Source organism: Musca domestica, unplaced genomic scaffold (assembly GCF_030504385.1).
Source record: "Musca domestica strain aabys unplaced genomic scaffold, Musca_domestica.polishedcontigs.V.1.1 12, whole genome shotgun sequence".
NCBI lineage: Eukaryota > Metazoa > Arthropoda > Insecta > Diptera > Muscidae > Musca > Musca domestica.
In genome coordinates, this window is record NW_026712155.1 from 173,207 (window position 1) to 193,664 (window position 20,458).

A 20,458-nucleotide genomic window follows, 5' to 3' on the forward strand; every position below is an offset into this window, starting at 1 on the left:
GCGTAGACGCGCTCTCTGGCAATCATTATCAATTGAAATTAAATCTTTTTGTTTTAAAATGACTGACAGAATTCCCAATTGCTGGCACGCAGCAATGACCAGCGCGTTGTGAAGTTATTGGGTGGCCCGCTGGAAATGTGCAAAAATATTGTGACACTTTGATTAATTGTTTTGGTGTCACAAACGTCCACAACGAGCCTGTGTACTATGCAAATGTGTACATACACTTCTCGGGGCCCAAACACACAAATTTGGATGAGATGCGGAAGGTAGTGGCCCACACCAGTACCCCGATAAGCCATTATGTACATGTTGTTAACTGGCAGCCCGCACAAACACACACACACACAATCACATAGTTATTTGTTTAAACGAATGTGTGTGCGTGTACACGGATACACCCCCGCTCATCTGAATAGGTTGGGAGTATTTCAATTTTAGCGCTGCTCTGTATGGATTCTGAAAGATGGGGGCAAACAACTATTGCCAGGCGAAAACCAAACAGCGTTATCGACATATTTGTGGAATATTTATGAACCTTAACCAAATATGCGAACTTTTAGAGTTCTCCTTTAAGCGAGTATTCCTTCAGCTCTAGACATTGTTAAACCTTTTGGGATTAAGGGCTCCGGATCCCTTCATGCTGGAAAATGTAAAAATAAAATATGAATATGTTGCTACTATATCTATATCTATATATATATATATACTAGCTGGCCCGGTCCGCGTTGCCGGCCCGTAGTTTTAGTCTTTAATGCAAATTTTGCATAGCATAATATTTCAAACGAACAAATTTTAATATAAATATTGATTCGACTAAATAGAAATAAATAACTATGGAAGGAGGGCAAAATAATTTCTGAATAGTCAAACTTAATTACGCTATTACACCCATTACCATAGCACCTCAAATTGCGCATTAGAGTCCCCAAAAAGTCTATGTTCTTGTGCATAGTAAAAATCAATGACGATTAAACAATACCCGCGTTGTTGTCCGCCAATCGGTAAACATCACTATAGATCGGCGGGCCTGGGGACTGTACCAAAATATTTACGTATGTTGACATTTTTCTGTAAGATGGTTCTCTACTCACAAAGTAGCCTAAATACAGCAAATAATGGCCAAATCAGTTGAAAAACGTGGCCAAGACCACGGTCACAGCTGAAATCAGGGATATATTTATATAAGGGTTATACCAAAACGTGGCCCAACCAATATTCTCTTGGGGGTTACAAATTCAATAGAAAACAAAATTTTATTTTCTGACCACCAATTAGATGTGAAATTGGACTTGGGGATACTCCAATGTGGGGACTTTACTTAAATAAATTCCTATGTGACAATTATCTGTATGATGGTTCCCTACCCCAGGGTAGCATAAATACAATTTTTAGCCAAATCAATTAATGAATGTGGTCAAGACCAAAATGGGCCCTACTCTGAAAATTTCAAATTTTATGCGAAGAGGTTCTCTACCTTCTTAGAAACAAAGATGCCAAATATAGCTTAAATCATACGATGGTTATATAAATATGAAATCAGGTTGTACCCTTATCCGTCAGTTATGATCGATATCATAACCTGCAAAAGCGATTTAAGGTATCTTGAATGTTTGGGAAGAATTTCTGGAAGGATAGAAATCCTTTTCTTACTAAGAGTCCCATTCGCTCTACTATTTTCCACCCTTTATATTCGGTATTTTTCTGATTGTACATTGGACGGATTATTGTGACAGGAAAGAAGTAGTTCCACGCTTTGAAATGAGCCCCATTAGGCTTCTTCGGTAATTTTTGTTTGTTCAAATGTGTTCGCATCTTCCAGCTGAACCACGATGTCGGCCCTGGAGTTCAAAGGTAGATGTCAGTTAACATCGTATTTCCCTCTTATTTCATTTTTTGGTGAAAATTTGTATATAGTGAAAAATTATTCTTTATTTTGTTCACAAAAAATTTTCTGAATTCATTAGATAATAAAAATTGAAAAAAAAAATTGACAAAAGAAGAATAACACATTGAAAAAATCTTCAACTTATTCGCTGATTTTTTACAGCAAATGTTTAAAGATCCTTATATAGTTTGTCAATAGAATGTACTTCTATTTTAAAATTCGATTCCATTAAATTATTTCGACATCATCTATTCCGTTTCGCCACCACATAATTCGGTACTACACTTCCATGTAACTCGCCACCATTTTCATTTCTCAAGAAATCAAGTCAATTAAATAAATTGGTATTAATATTTGAATTCAAAAATAAAATATAAAAAAACACTACAAATGTACATTAGAAAAAAGTAAGTCAAAATATAAAAAAATCATGCAAAATAAAACATTACTATTGTACATTTGAAAAGTCAAAATGAAAATGTTAATATATCACAATCTTACGCGATTTTTTTGGATATTATCCTTTTCGGAGAGGAGACAATTCCGAATTTGTATGAATCGTTAAAATCAGTCCAGCGGTTCTTAAGTTATAAGCGTAGTAACTAACACAACTTTCTTTTATATATATAGATATATATAGATATAGTAGCAACATATTCAGATGAGCGGCAGTGTAGACATATTATGTCCCCACCTATGTCTATATACGTACTAAAATGCTCCATTTGTTCCGACATGTAATTAAAGTAGCATTAGTTTGTTTATGCCCAAAGTGGCTGTTTTACGTACGATTATTTACCATCTATTCTGCCTTCATACCATAACCAAAACAGATATGTTAAGGCCTTTCGAACAAGGGTGCAAGTAGTTTGAATTAATGTTCGAAGATTGCAAACGGGGAATATTCCAATAGAGCTGTGCTGCGCCCCTGTAGTTATGAAAACCACACAAGTCTTAGCCATTAAACTCCTCCGCATGGTTAAGTCCCTGTACTGGTGTGTGACATAACATTCCAAGGAACGAACAATTACGGCAATTAACACAAATGGAGTATGAATTTGATGTTTGAAAGTTTGAAGAATGGTTCGTCTGCCGATTTGTTGAGTAATTACTTGCAGATACCATTAACGGAATTCGGTGTGAAATATCAATCGGTCAAGACCGAGATACAGTACCAATAAATGTATTTTATCCCAATTGAGATGTACCATAGCCGCAACATGCATGCACTAGCGATGAAATTTGGTATTACTCCAACGACAATGTTTGGTCCGATTTACACTGTAAATTGTTACCACAGCGATGCATTGCACGGCTTTTCCGTCCAGCGATCGCTGCAACGTATATCGTGACAACATGTTTTATTGCGGATGAAACAAACGTTCTTTACACAATTAAAATGATATATTGCCCATTTATTGTAGTTATTTTTTGTAAAGAAGTGGACCTGCTTCGATTATAATTGTATTCCGGTTCGCAGAAAACTCGAAATTCAAATTTCTTAAAATTTCATAACACAGTCGGTTGTGCCGACAGATGCATATCCTAAGCCAATATTCGATTATTTAAATATATTTTTACTTCTGTTATGATTATTCAAATGTTTGACGCTCTATGGGATAGGGCCAATATTGTCCAATTCGTATCGGACCTAAATAAATATGATATAATACAAACAAAAATATTGGTGCATTTAATATCCAATTTTTCATCTCAGGTTTCTGGTTGAGAGACATATTTAGAAATGTTAGCAAGTTGCAAAGAATCGCTGACTTGTTTGTTATGACAGATAAAAGTATTGAAAGTTGTGACCCTTTTGTGTAAGGTTCCAGAAGGGGTTTCGCAGATATATATTATCTTCACAACAGATCTTATGTTAGTAAAATTGTTAGTATGTGTGATATTTGAAGAGATTGGATGCTTACTTAGTTTTCTTTGAGCGTTTTGTTTTTCAAAATCTTTTAACATCTTTTTTAACAGATCTTGTGTTGATGGAAATAGTGAGACGTGTCAAGTCTGAATGGAGTCGGATGTTACTTTCGCAATTTATGAGCTTCAAGGATATTCAAAATTTTGACCCTTTGTGGAGAAGGTACCAGGAGGAGTGGTCCAAGCTCGTTGGGGATATGAGTCCGGTTTTTTATGCAAGGCAGAGTGCAGTACGAATAAAGGGTCAACATAGCCTACTTGATTTTCGCCGAAAATTGTTTCAGCCAATTCACTTCCCACTCATTTATAGTACGACAAACAGATATTGTTGATCTCAGCTAAATGAGACTCGATACTTGACGACTCATATCAAAAGCTACAAATCTTTACCTCAATTGATTCATTGTTTTGAACCAAGACACGCAAATAATTGAGCCCAACCTTGAAAATTCAATGTTGTTTTTTTTTTTTAAGTGAAGTCAACAGAGAATAGCGACGCCTCATTGACGTCCATCTACCACCGGCTGTGTGAAGACAGAAATAGCTCACAGATCTTCATTAATTGTTGCAACTGAGTTGCAGTCAAATATTGCACTGTACTTAAGCTGTTGCCTTCTTTCAGATACGTTTGCCGCCGCAGCAGCCGAGTTGTGGTCACCACAACAATGTCAATAATAATCCGTCCGCCTTAAAATAGCAGAGGACGTATAGCGCTTATCTTGGAACGAAAGAAGCGACGCTGTATTTTTTGACATTGCGGTATAAGCTGAGTGGCTATCCGTTAACATCTCGTTTGTTTTGCTCAACTAATTCCAATTTGAGTCAATGCGACTTACCTTGTTTCAAACAGGTTTTTGTTTGCGCACGCTGATGCTGGCAGAGACGTATGTGCTGCTGCTGCTACGCTCATTTCTTCTGACCATGAAAATGTGTTAAAGTTGTTCGGTTGGTTTTTGTATATCATCATTATTGATACACACAGATGAATGTGTGTTTGTGTGTACGTGTGTGAATGAGTGTATTGCATGTATACATCCCAGCAAACCAAATATCGAAAGTGGATCAATCTATGAGTTCTACACTTAAGCGATCAGACTTTTTTAAGGATTTGAAATGGTTTCTACGGCCTGTCGGTTTTGAATCAAACATAAATGTACATCGTTCTTTTTTGTTTGATCTGCCAACAATACCAGTCATGAAATTTACCTTGCGCTCAATTCAGTTGTGGCATTTTTATAGCCCTTATTCCGTTTGTTACCAATCGTAATATGCATCAAGACCCTACAATTTATTAAAATTGAAATTCAAAATCTGCTTAGAATCCTATAGCGATTTGCACGCGACCATATGTCGGTCTGTCTGCGGTAGCCACTCCAATTTAGAAGGAATCGACATAAATGGTTAACATTTCGCTCATAAGATTTAGCTGGATAAATTTTGGAAGAGGGTCATGCGGCTCCTCGCTTTGGCAATCGCTTGCCTTTGTAATGCCTTTTCAGTCGAACATTGTAGGCATAGGAATGAAAAGGTTTTCTTTAAATATATAAGTGACAAATCCCAAGAAGCTTCTCTTAGCGTTAGATAAAAAGCATATTTGTTGAACCGCTTAATTTATTACACCACTCGACTCTGTCTGGAAATTGATGCATGTGTGTTTGGAAAGTAACGGGGATTTTCAGGTAACGACTTGTGTATCATTAAGGAAACGTCTCTCAATTCCGACATTCGGCTTCGGACCGGCAATATTAGTGAACACAACAGCGCATTTTTCCCAATCGGTGGACGATTTGCGACACCAGCTGTATCGAAAACAGACATGAGGGCAATGAAATTACGAGGTAAAATTGATCTCAGAAGTAGTTAACTTCTAATGTCCGGGTTCGTTTGAACGTTTCTGCTTCATCTCTTAATCATGCACTTCATGTAACCGACAATGTCGAAAGGTGGCATATCGTTAAGGTTGGGGATCATGATCAATTAGTAACAAATTCTGACGTGCGAATATTTTCAAACAGCAGCATTTCATTTGAAAAGAATGGCAATTTAATAAATGTTACTTCAATTCAAAAGATTGTGTTTCATTAATTAAATCAAGACCACTTTGAGGTGTAACACATTTTTCAAGGTATTACAGAAAAGGGTCAAAGTCAAATTCCCAATTACCTTTGGGGAATAACATTGAGTTTAGTAAATTTCCTATAGGAATTTCCCTCTCGATCCAGTCGACGCTATTTACTGAACTATTGTAAATGGGTGCAATCCATTTCAATTGGGTTTTTTTTTATATTACGGAAATACTTACATGGATCCTTTCGAAACTGTCATATTTAATCCATCTAGGACCACATTTGGATTCTTCGCGCTGCCATACATCTTGTGAGCTCGGCGTACACAAACAGCCTGCTGGCGACGCGAAGCTAATGTGGATGGCTGGGAAACGAAATGCCGACGTCGTGCCGCTAAGTCAACTTCAGAATTCGAGGCATTGCTTGCGGGATTCACGGGCTGAACTCCTTCCGATTCGGCGTCCATTTCTTAACCTTTTAATTTTTTCAAGTTTCTATTTATGATAATATTAACTCTCAGGCTTGAGAAATCCTCATGTCCTGCCGGAATAAAAATGTGCTGTAAATTGAATAGAAGGGAAAAGTCGTTAGTTTAACAACGAACCTGAGAGCAACAGCATGCAACATAGATGTTTTGTATTAGATTTCCGTCTTACCGTCGTTTGTGCACTCAATACAAAGTGTCAGTCGGTTTTTCGACGGATATACACCCTCAGCTAATATCTGATAATAAAATATGTTTGACTTCATTATTCAAAATATTTGACCTTTTTTGGGTATGGAACTGAAGGAATGGAATGTGCGATAATTACTTGTTTCCAGTTGTGTGGGATTAATTGGTAATCAATTTTTTATATTTTGGAGAGGAGTTACCAGAAGGAGTGGTCCGACATATTCCATATTTGCATTACATCTATGGCTTACAGAATTATTATTATTATTATTTAACCCTTTGTGGTGGAGATACATGAAAGAATGGTTCAATGTGTTCCATATTCACACAGGAACTAATGTCGATGAAGATATTGCATTGTGTGAAGCAAAAAGAAACATCGAATAATTCTTTTAAATTTTATTATTATTCACTTATTTAAAAGTTAGCTCCTTTGCCGTTTTATGAGCTTCACTGTTGTTTAAAATGTTGACCCATCGTGGGGGAGGTACCAGAAGAGTGGACTGATATTGCCCATCTTCGAACTCGATCTAAGTTTGGCAATGATATTATGATGTATCAAGTTTGGATCGAATCGGATATTCCCTGCGAGACTTATCGTGCGCACCAACCACCCGAAAAAAAAGACGGAAGGACGGACACCCCTGAAAATGATTTGGTTTAAAGAGAACTTGGGTTTAAGCACGACATTTCGATTAGACACGTTATGGCCGTATCAACTGATAAATACTCTCTGTTGTCATATGCCTGAGGGTAAAATAATTGCAACACCTGTTCTACAATAACTCGATATCTGTTCAGAGATTCGGTGATGTGCTCATACAAATTGAGCGGAAGAAAAAATGACATTTACTGTCCTGCACCTCCTCGTTTAACTTTTAGTTTTTCATTTGACACGTTCGCAAAAATGAAACTCTTTGTAGCCGCCCGCGCGCTTCATGCATTCCGAGCAAGTCCACAAGAGACATATTTCAGTTTCGGCTACCGACAATGGCAAAATACAATTTGTGGCACATTTTGTGCAGTAAATATTTGAAAATCCTCTCAACCGTAAATAACTGGCAATTTTATACACTTTATTATTTTCGGGTGCGCTTCCTTCCAATCGCTTCTGTTCTGTATTCGAGAAATATTTTATAGGACTCCAACGCCTCATTGTTCGAATTGATACGCCATCCCAGTGCCTATGGTCAGCACAAAAAATATGTTACTCCTCCCCGAACCGCTGAATCCGATTAAACATATGGCTCCACTGGAGCGAGAGAGCAACTGCAAAAAACAGTATTGCGACAGGTGTTGGTCGGAGATCGACACCGAGGCTCCACATAAATGTGGCTGCACTAATCCACTTCATATGCATTGGAAAATTGAGTGTCTATTTATTTTAGAAGTGTCCAAAAACACCAGCTGTTATATATGTATATATGTGTGTGTGTCTTCTATTTATTTTGCTTCCTATGTCATCTATTGCATTTGGTAATGGGTGGCTTTGTTTCGATTTTTGACACGACACTCTGCCAACACTTCCACTATTGTACTGGGCCACGTGCATTGGTCAGACTTGCTGTCCTCTTGCCTTGTGTTGTGGGTTGCAGCCTGACACCGGTCGTCTTCATTTGAAAATACAAACTATGGTGGTGTGAAGACTTAGCGGGAGTAAGAACCCGAAAATAACAGCTAGGAAGACGCCAACATGCAACAAGAAACCACACCAGAGTCATAAATGATGCTGCATGTCTGTCCATGCAAAACCATAGCATAGCCTTGTTAAGCTTCCTTCGTTTGGCAGCAACAGCTGCTAATGGAAGGCATTGCCAATGCGAAAATGGATCGACTGATTGTGGAAGACAATCATCCGATGTGCACAAAAACAATTGTTCTATGTGCTGTCATTGTCATATTTTCGCCATGTGTTCGTATGAACCGTTCGCAATACTCGTGGACAATAATAGTTGGGCAGAAGCATGGAAACTTAAAGATATCCTCTCCATGAGGCGGATCACTGATGTGCTGAACGAGAACAATTAGAGTAATCACATCCTACAGTCAGAATTTCAGTGTCAGTGTCTGGCGACAAATAACAGCTGTCACATTTCAAAGCTGCCTTCTTTTTAATCGCTGCAAAAAAGATTTTCGGATCAAATAATTTTTTGCAGAATTCACTCTTGTTGTGGAAAAAGATTTCAGCAATTTTTTGTGGATTGTCTCTGGCCGTTCAGCCATGAAAGAGTATTCTCTGATTTTGGCTCCGAATGGAGATAAATGGTTATTTATGTATCCAGACATGTGTAAATTGCACTAGTTTATTTACGAGAGGTTATGTGCTCTGCTGGAAGGATACCAAGGCGCAGTGGTGTCTGATTTGAGGCTGCCACCCCATCAGGTTATGTTTTAGCAGATTGTGGTCGTTTGTTTTGTCAATTGCTCTGCACCCAATATTAGCTGCTGACTCCTGACTCATTTGGCTGCTTTGCGAATCGCCCAATCAAAAAAGTCGTATACTTCTCCTTCCGCAGCGATTTATCGGCCATTACTGTCATTTGGCAATTACAAATGACACTGGCAATGACATTGTGTTTCTGCTAACCGCTTCGACAGTTATATCTATCGATTGTGTATTGGCCCAGTCGAGACCGGTCTTGGACGCGCTAATTAATGTTGTGGAAGAAATCAGTAGCTCACCTGTTCGCTTTGTCTCACCAGCCATGGGAAGTAAACGCAATTGGCGATGATACTTGAACACCCCCCGAGTGTGTGTTCTTTTGTGAGCTCATTTGCAATGACGTTTGTATTTGTGATGCGTCAACAGCGAATACATATTAATAGCATCCTTCTACCCCCGACACGCCGAAGTGCACAAAACACACACACACACACACAGCTCCGCACAAACGGAGCTAGCTGGCTTATTGGGCAATTAATTATGACATTTAATCAGTTCACATAGGTAACGAGTGATTAATAATTGATTTATGTCCCTGACGACACTGTAGCTCATTAAAAGCGTAATCCAATTCGATGTGAATTATTCCGCATTATTTATTGATGAGTGAGTGTGTCTGTATGCCTGGTGGTGAGCTGCATTCTGAAAAAACACTGAATAAGGTAGAGGTGTAACGAAGTGACTCAGTGACAACGTCCGTTGGCACAATGGTCGACTTATTAAGCGCATTGAGTGAGAGCCTTATATTTACTCCTTCTTTCCAAAATGAGCAGTCAAAAAGTAAAGCTTCCATGTGTTGGGCTTCGTGGAAACTACGATCCTCGTCCTCAAGCCAGAAAAGGACCCAACAAAATGCAATAGCTGACTCTCAGCGCTCAGGAAGCTATTTAGGATAAAAACATGCTATCTGACATAAGCCCTCAGGGTTTTATAAATGAATACAGAATACCTTTTGGGTTGTCAAACACAAAATATTTCCTTGGGCCAAGTTCAGATATTACCTCGAATTTTCTAATGCCTAATGCAGCGTCGAATAATTGTATAATTTTCGTAAATTTTACCATTTGCATGAGCATCGAAACAGTAAGACTTGGGACGCAAACATGTTGGTCGTATCAGATAATAGACATACGGTAGAAGGTTTGAACGGATTTCTCTTCATTCTCGCGGAGTAAATAAAATATCAACACGGTATTTTACAATCCGAAGGAAAGTCTTTAGAAACTCCTATCCACGTATAATGCACTGAAAGTTGTTTAAACTACATTTTGCAGCTTACATACGGGTTTCCGATTTTAGACAAATGGATATGATTATTTACATCGCCAACGTACTTATATCTTCTCAAGATATAGTTTAGGGTACAGCAGTACCTTTTTGTGCACCTGACTCAGCCTTTGCTTAACATATGCTAATGCATGAACTCGCCGGCTTCGTAGCTATGGCTCTCCACCGTTGAGCGATTGCATTGCCTCTTTATCGAATGACTATTTGCGTTTCGGTGGTCTGGTCTTCGAAAGTAGATTGTTGTGGTTTTCATTTTCCAGTTGAGACTTCCGTTCTTGCGAAACAAAAAAGTTCAGCAAAAATAAAAAAAATAAACAATCAGCCAAAGAAACAATGCTCAAGTGTTCTTGAACTGCTTAAAATTGTTTTTAATTCGCAGTCGAAGTGTGAGCTTGGAAACATGAAACACAAAAGACACCGAACCGAAAATAGTTTTCGTTGGCTGGCTACTGCTTGATGAGTTTAAAATTTCGGATCAACTGGCAACTTTTGATGGCTCATCATTTGTGTAGCCTACCCCATGAAGTGGAGGCCATATTAAGTGTGTCATTCCGTTCGAAACCCATAGATGGCGGTGGCACTGACTTCTGCCCTCTAAGTTGAAGTACGAAACGTATAATGGATTGGCGTATAAGGATTTCAAGTATTTTAACCGGATTTTATTGAATTTCAACATTTACAGTTGTGCGAGGATAGGATATCGACTTGCAGAAATAATTCTATATTGGTCCGCTACCACTAACTATTGAAGATGTACCTATTGGGGTATTCTCCAAACCAAACTTCTATACACGGTAGGGGCACACACACACACACTTCGACATGACCGAACTGGATGCCGTCAATTCTCGTCAGTTTTCAATTAAACAAGAACTTTGTATCGTCCATTCTCTGCCAATCTTTAGGTCTCCTTTAACGTTTTTTACAACGAAAAGTTTTAGTTTTGTTGTTTGTGTTGTAGGTTCTACTGTTAGCATTGTTTGAATTTCAAATGACTTGTCGGTTTGATAGCTTCCAATTGCCGCCAACTCTAATGAATTTCTAAGATAATCTCTGTGAATTGGCGTTTTTTTTTATTTTTTGTTATGGCAGCTGAATGACTATGCGATTTGCCAGCGCGAATGCCATTGAATAGAGAGAATTATTTATTTACTCATCTCACTTCTGAGAATTTACAATGTAGATATGTACATTCGAAAACTGATTACATGCAATTCCTAGACACACACACACATCTCAGTATTCATACATGGAGGTAATTACTTATTGTGAGTTGAAAACAAGGTCGTTGCTAGTACTAGACTGGAAGCTGTTTAGCGGTGGAAAAATAACATATTATTACACGCAAAATACACACATACATAAACAGTCGTCTGTGTATACGTCCACACATGTGCATGTATGAAAAAATAGCTGTGAAATTCCAAATCCGTGTATTTTCTAATCGGATCTCCAATTTATGAAATCCCAAGATTATGGCCAACAAGTCGAAAATCAATAAAAATCAGCCAAGTTTGTCAGAACCGTAGTTAAAGGCATGCAAAGCGAACACAACAAAGGCCACCAAGCAACGCATGGGAAAATTGAAGTAAATTGTTTCTGTTCAGTATATTCTGGACTACGAGTAAATACAAAAACACAAAGTTCTATGTCTTAGGCAATCGTCGAGCATCCCTTCACTGTGCAGTACAAATACATGCCCCGCATTTCCCTTTGATAAGACCCACCTTGTGCAGGCTTTTCACTTAAAAGACATAAACATATTTATATGCATGTAAGAGGGTTTTCCCATTTACGTCATGTAAATTCCCAACCCCTCCCCCCATGATTGGAGCAACACGTTTGTATTTTCTGTCTTTGGAGATGACGAACTAAACCGAAGCGCCATACCCCCCATGAAATGCTTAGAATTCATAACGATTGATCCTTTTTTTAATGAATTCATGTGACCCCGACCCGTTCCTCTCAACATATCGTCTTGAATATGTCTGTATGTGCGTGTCTGCTCTTACATCCTCAGATTTGCTTTTGATGAAAATTCCGTTTGTAGCCGTAAGAACGAAATCATTTATAGCCTTGAAATGATGCCCTTAATAAATTCGTATTTTATTAATAATCGATAACAATTCCACAGGCGGGGAGCTTTCGATGCCGACCCGTACAACGAAAGAATTAAAGAATGCCGAATCGGTCGTCCTTCGGTCGTCGTTAATAATTTGTTGGTCGTTGAAGGGGGATGTTACTATTGCCGCAGGAATCACAGATATATTCCATTGGAATGTGACCCATGTAAGGGATAGTGATTGAGCTTTACGTAAATATGTGTGGTTGATCAACGTATCACACATGCCGAGCAAATATGTGCATGACAATTTCCAGGCTAGAAGTCATAGTCGGATGGAGATTTAAACTTAAAAAATTCATGCAGTAACTGACCAGCTTGGTGCGGTCGGTGGAAACATTTACAAATTAGAAGTGAAAAAGCCATTCAATATATAATTCACTTCAAAACGAATTAATTTTAAAAACTTGTCGACCTCTCCACCCTACCGAAATCATCTCTTGAAAAATCCTATTTTATTTGCATTTATAAGTGGTGCCTTCTTCTTCTTCTAGGCGATGCAGTTCGCAGGCACACAAACACACATTTTTGCATCTTCCGATCGGTCTATCCCGTACTTTCGGAACACACTAATAGTCACTGCTTTGCATCCACACAACGAAAACGGTCGATAATTTCAAAAGTCAGTCTATCGGTCGAAATGCGACGTTAATCGACAGTCGCTTCGTCCGCCGAGATAAGGGCATAAAGGGCGTTTAATATTTGTGTGAATGTTTTTTGGCTTTAATGCATTTACAAACGGATATACAAACAAACGAACCGCAGGGCTAGAATGGCAGATTTGTGAAAAAGGTAAAAATACTTTTGCATTTTTGATTAGTTTGCTTACAATCACTGTCTGTCGGTCGGTCGACAGTGTTAACAATGACGACAATATTAATCGATTTTGCTGGGTGAAAGATCCTTGACATTTCCAGCTTTTTTAAAGCTGTGCTAATTGGTTATACCTACATCCTGGTTAGTAGTTTCAGGTCTAAAAATACCAAACATTTACCTCTTACCTTAGCACTTGATGTAAATGTTTGCCCAATGCCGTTCGTTCTCAAACCACTGTCAACATTTTGACGGCTAATGTAGTTGTGTATGCATGTGTGTATTTATGGATTTTCAGGATAATAAAAATTAAGGAAACCGCATTGACCAAGATTTTGGAAAGTTGCAGTTTAATGAGCGTATTTTAATGGCATCAACTGCCGCATCAACCGCTGTTTGGAAACTGCCGGGGAGCGTCATAGTTTCGAGCTAATGATGAAATGCCGACCGAAGTATCCCAATTATTAGGAGTGCAATTATCGTTTGGGTAGAAGCATTTGTATTTGTTAAGTCGCAGTTTACATGTTTTGCATATCCCCAAGGTGAGCGCAGGGCGTAGAAGCATTGTTCAGCCGATTTGAGACATACGTGCGCACAGACATACAATGGCCCCATACGACCTGCCAATGGAAATTTTCAATAACTTGCGAGTTCTAAACTCCACAATTCATATGGCAGTGGACACCGCAAATAGCATAGCTGGCAGATGTAAAATACAACAAACATTTAATTACTGTCGACATTTTGTCATTATGAAAATGATTTTTAATTTAATTTAGCAGCCAGTGGAGAACAAATCTCTTGACCCCTCCGTTAACCAAATTCAATTAAATTATTTTTAAACGAAATAAATTGAAACAATAACTAACTCAATTTACGTCATCCGGATGCATTTTGATGCGAGAGTTGGTTGGTTTTGTATTCGCAAGTTACTGGCCAATGAAACCGGATTTTTTATGGCAGTCAAGTCCATGTCCTAATGAATACGTCTTATTTGCCGCTTAACAGCGACCAGTTAATCAAATATTTTAATACTACAAATGAGGATTACCAAACTGGAGTTGCCCACATCGTCAAGACCACAACAACATCTCGATAATTCCTAATTGAGATGCCTTGTGTGTATGTGTGCATGTATGTATTCATGTGTATATCTTGAATTTGGATTTTTCAGTCTAGAACGGTCATTGTGATGTGTGGTGGCTGGTTCGTATGCTTCCAAATGATGTGTGGCATCAGATAAGACGATATGTTATTACTATCATTAACACACACGTCGTCTTAATATCAAGGAAGCACTTTATATGAGAGCAGGAGCATCAGCTTTGAAACGCAAACGCTGCTTCGGAGCAAGACATTAGAATGGTCGTAGCAAGATTTTCTAATATTTTATTGTTTAGTTGGTAATTAAATACAATTCCGCGTTGAGCAGAAATTAAATGACTCAGTGCGACATGAATATAAAAATATCGACCTCCAACACATAGAAATGTAATCTTTGTGGGACACACAATAAAAAAGCGATTTACGAATCTCTGCATATGAACCAAGTTACACACAAAAACACAAACACACACGCACATGCCTACATACTGGCAACATAGTCAAAGATACCACGGTACGTGGAAATCATGGTTGGGAATTTTGCGGTAATTTAATTATTTTAATATAATTTTTATTATTTTTTGTGTGCATCGTTATAAATCTGATTTTGCGTATGTATGTGTACTGCCGTGTATGTGTGCGATTTGCTTTTGACCGCAACGCTCATGGCAACGACCGAATTGGCCTTATTGTCCATGAAGGCAAAACCACATGGGGATCAGAATATTCACGTGGCTTGGCAAGACCCAAAAAAATCAAGGATAATTGCTGTCGTCATTACAAAACAAGAAATATGCGATGCATGTTCCAACCTGCTCTTCCGCATTCAAATCGAAGGGTTTACCAAGGTTGAATTCATTCAATAACAAAACGAAATGCAGGAAATCTTGTGGGACATCTATATATATAAATGAAAGTTGTGTTAGTTACTACGCTTATAACTTAAGAACCGCTGAACTGATTTTAATGATTCATACAAATTCGGAATTGTCTCTTATCCGAAAAGGATAATATCCAAAAAAAATCGCGTAAAAGTGTGATATATTAACATTTTCATTTTGACTTTTGAAATGTACAATAGTAATGTTTTATTTTGCATGATTTTTTTCCATTTTGACTTACTTTTTTCTAATGTACATTTGTAGTGTTTTCTATATTTTATTTTTGAATTCGAATATTAATACCAATTTATTTAATTGACTTTATATCTTGAGAACTGAAATTGATGGCGGGTTACATGGAAGTGTATTACCGAATTATGTGGTGGCGAACGGAATAGATGATACCGAAATAATTTAATGTGGTCACACCAAAGTTAAAAGATAATTACTTTTTCAAAATCGTTAAAAAAACCCGAAAAAAGTGATCTCATTGCAACAATCCTCAAAACGGGAAGATATCGAGAAAAAAATTCCAATTTAATTGAATTTTAAAATAAAAGTACATTATATTGACAAACTTTGTAAGGCTCTTTAAACAGTTGCTGTAAAAAATCTGCGAACAAGTTGAAGATTTTTTTCAATTTGTTATTCTTCCTTTGTAATTTTTTTTTTTCAATTTGTAATATCATATTGAATTCGGTGGATTTTTTGTGAACAAAATAAAGAAAAATTTTTCACTATATACAATTTTTCACCAAAAAAAATTAAATAAGTGCGAAATACGATGGTAACTGACATCCACCTTTCAATTCCAGGGCCTACATCGTGCTTCAGCTGGAAGAAGCGCTGACATTTAAACAATCAAAAATGACCGAAAAAGACTAATGGGGCTTATTTCAAAGCGTGGCCCTACTTCTTTCATGTGACAATAATCCGTCCAATGAGTGCTCAAAATGCAAAAATCAGTAAAATACCAAATATAAAGGGTGCAAAATAGTAGAGCGAATGAGACTTTTAGTAAGAAAAAGATTTCTATTCTTCCAAAAATTCTTCCTGAACATTTAAGATACCTTAAATCGCTTTTGCAGGTCATGATATCGATCATAAATAATCATCCTATGATTTAAGCCATTTTTGGAGTCTTCGCCACTTTCTTCTATTTTTGGCCCTTATTTGGCATCTTTGTTTCTAAGGGGATAGAGAACGTCTTCGCATAAAATTTTCGGAGTAGGGCCCATATTGGTCTTGACCACTAAAAAATTGTATTTATGCTACCCTGGGGTAAAGAACCATCGTACAGATAATTGCCACATATAAATTTATTCATGTAAAGTCCCCACATTGGAGCATCCCCAAGTCCACTTTCACATCTAATGTGTGGTCAGAAAATAAAAATTTGTATTCTATTGTAACCCCCAAGAGAATATTGGTTGGGAACGTAGATTTGGGAAATACATCTATATGAAATAAATTGTGAAAACATGAACAAATTACAAATATAAGAAAGTAGCACGGGACCGAATATTTGTTGAATCGTCATTGAATTAAACTATGATGAAAAATATGGACTTTATGGGGTCTCCAATTTACAATTTAAATGACAAATAATATTAGTTCCCATATTACGGTAATGGGTGTAAAATAGTAATTATATTTGACTATTCTGAAATCAGTCTGACCTCAATTATGAGGTGGATAAAACTATTTTTACTTATTTAAATAACGTGATTTTTTTCAGTTTGACATGCTATGTTGTTCTGCTATATTTTCAATTTGGCCTCTATTTGTCATCTTGGATTATAAGGGTGAAGAAAGTTTTCAATGTAGGTCGATGTTTCGCATTTTACCATATTTCAAAGGATTTGGCTAAAAATGTGTATTTGGGGGTGAAAATCTTACACAAAAATTTCAACATATCTACAAATTTTAGAATTTTCTCCATGTAATAGTACCCCTTCAAGTCCACATTTTAGCGGACAAACAGACCGACATAGTTAGGGGGACTTATGAGGACTCCAATGCACAATCTGAGGTGCTAATGGGTTTAAAAAAGTAATTAACTTTGGATATTCTTAAATCAATTAGGCCTCAATTATGAGGTGTACAAAGTACAGTAAATTCCAAATTACTGCTCATTTGACTAAAAATTAAAAACTAATCGACCAGTACGTGAACATTTATAACATTCATATCTTTGAATAATTATGCTTTGACAAATATGCATAATAGACAAAAACTACGGGCCGGCAACGCGGACCGGGCCAGCTAGTTTTAAATAAAATTGAGCCCAATTACGGTGACCATTCGCACACACACACATTTGGAAGGGAATCCTCGTCGAAACATTGATGACAGGCGGCAAAAACCTTCAAATCGGTCGATGTAGTACTTCAATTTTAATTATAGTTTCGTTAAAGTTTTCTCTACATTTTTTGTTGCGTTCCCCCTCAACTTGCTTAAGACCATAGGCCTAGGTCAACTTCAACCTGTCCATAGAATATAATTACATCAGTGGCGGGGAAAATAATAGATGTGCATGCATTTTTTCGTATATTTTAATTATATTCTTTACAACAATGAAGTGAATTAGATTAAAAGGCCTGGTTCTTACTGCTCGACTTGTAACCTGTGCAAAATCTCTCTCGAACCGATTGTATCGTGAAAATATGACGTTTTTCGTTGTTTTCCTTTCTTTCCCATTGACTTTGTTGAACGAATTGAATTGAAAACGTTGTTGCTTAAGCAGTTCGCAATATATATTACTATCTTTTCTTCAGTTGCGTAGACATAAGAACTTGTGGCATTATTTACGAAACGAATATTGCAAACTATTAACCCTTAGTTTTGCTCTCATCACAAAGTTACAAATAGAAGAGGACTTTCCAGCAAAAACCAGATTCAAACAATTGTCCCTGTTATATTCCGAAGCTAATATCAGCTTTAGCGGCCATCAAAAATTGCATGAGCTTTAATAGAAAACTGAAGTCCAACAAAGCAAACTAAGCAGTGCTACAATAATCTAGTAGAGTCTTTAAAAATATTAAGTATTTCTGTGGTTTTTCGGTCAAAAGTATTCGTTTGAACTGCCATCTCTATTATTATTTCCATCAGAACTTCCAAAAAATGAAAACATAGCTTAAAAATCAAGAATAGATTGTGGGAAACAATACCAAATGTATTGCCCATAAATCGATGAGCAAGGCAATATGGGACAGGTTCAATTATTTCTGGTTTTATGTTTCTTGGGTTACGTAATTTCAAATTCGTCCATTCTAAAACATTGATCCGGGAGAGTTTTGTCAAACTTTTCCCGAAAATCTGTCGGCCATACAGTTTGAAAATTGACTGGAGTGTTTATATAAGGATAAGTTCTGCAGTTCCTAGAAATGCATGCATGATAGTTCTGCATGAAGCAATTTGAAGATGAAAGTGTTAAATCCGATTAAAAATTATTGGAAGGGTAAAAGGATCTTTAGTAAAATCAGTTCGCAATTGCCAAATCAATTTCAAAATTTTTACATTTACATTTAAAAATCGAACTCGTTAAATGAGTGGACCTGTCCAACTGTAGATTCCTCATCGATTCTAAGTGTATTGTACGACTTTCCTGCGTTTTTTTTTCAGTCTCTCTACTTTACTTTAATTATCCACAGCTTGCACACCGCACACTTGTATGTACGTAGAGCAACGCAGATTCAACTACCAGACCTTTTGAACCCCGTCTAATGTCAGCGACTTAAAACCAGTTCAGTTGAAACAGAAAATCAACGTTGAAATGTGATCACCCCGAATTCGGTTCATGTGCTTGTTTTGCATCTTTTGCCATGACCTTGAGCCCCATTCCGATGGAAGTGTAACGCACGCTCTCTCGCCATTGGACGGACCAGTTTATGTAGATGTGGGGGAACATATCAGTATGTTGTGTGCATCGAAACAAGAAGTCGCCATGGGACCACAAGAGAGACCTCTCATTGTCTTTAAAAACCGACTGAAGACACCACACGACGATTGAGCGTCGAACAGGTTGACAAACACACAGTACCCACACACACATGCATTTGTATGCAAGCGTTCATAGATTCTTCTTTACGATACCACACATACGTAAGTTAATACACGGAAATTCTTTGGTAGCGTATGTATCTCTAAAAAAATATCAAAATAACTAGATCGTAAAAAAACTGTACTTACTCGGTCGGTTCCGGACCGTAATCGCAGCTCGTTACAGTCTGTGTGTTTGTAATCGCTTTCTCAGTATTCAGCCAAATAAGCAGAACTATTTGTGAATGTTCTGTAACACTATTTCGTTAAACGCTTCAATCGTCGTTAAACAGTTTTGCAGATTAGAGCCAAAACGTAAGCGGACCAAAATCGAGGCGAATTCGCACGCAAACTACTTCAAGTACCGATAGGTTGATATGAATCAATTGCCGACAGTTGTCAAGAACTGTTTGAGCCAACGTTTAGCTTTAGACTGATCGCAGTAGCTGCCGCCAAAACTATGATAGGTCAGCTTTTTGTAAACAATGCTAAACGACAAACAAACACACACACACACACACGGCGCTCGCTACGCTAGTACTTGGCTAGAAAGATCACAACTTCGTACTAACTTGTGAAGATCAAACAGCATTACAGGGGGTTTGTGCGAGCCAGCTAATAAACTTCGAGAGAGGCGTCATGGTTACAGCCAAATCGTGTTCGTCGTGCTCTGTGTGAATGTGTGCGACGGCATTAACTCGAACGTTGTTCTGCTTGTTGTTTCGCTGCTGTTATACTTAGTCTAGTCAGTCGTTCAACGCTCATCTCATTCGATCGCAAAAATTCCACTACGTCTTAGAAGTCATTCCCCTATCCACTAGAGAGGCAATAACTCACCGATCGAAGCTTTTGTGAACTAAATAATCTGTTTCTTGTCTTCTGCTCGTTGTTCGGTGTATCGCCATTATTGAAAATTCAAGGTAGATACGATTCAGTCTTATTTCTGATTGTATTTTTCAAATCAGTTGATTTGTTTTTTTAAAACGCATGACGGAAAATCGAAGGGTACTCAGGGCAGATTTCCTTGATAAGACCTAAGTCAAAACAGCATGGTTTTATCTAAGGTAATTTAGGCATATACCTAAATATTTAATATTTGACCGGCCTTCCTATTGTACCCATTTCCAGGCACGAAATCATCTGTATAATACTTCCTTCGGCGTACTCACTGACATCCCCATTGTGGTTCGCTGAACGCCCGACCTTCGAAA

General features: G+C 37.6%; 1 protein-coding gene across 1 annotated transcript in view; it reads right to left on the reverse strand.

Moving 5' to 3' along the window:
• The window catches only part of LOC101898054 (ABC transporter G family member 20), a 77,234-nt gene extending 57,441 nt beyond the window's left edge, over positions 1–19,793 (reverse strand). The window contains 2 exon segments of the mRNA XM_059132318.1: positions 6,120–6,442; positions 19,398–19,793. Of these exon segments, the coding sequence (XP_058988301.1) occupies positions 6,120–6,349 (230 nt within the window). The 5' untranslated portion in view covers positions 6,350–6,442; positions 19,398–19,793.
• Positions 19,794–20,458: the final 665 nt, after the last annotated feature.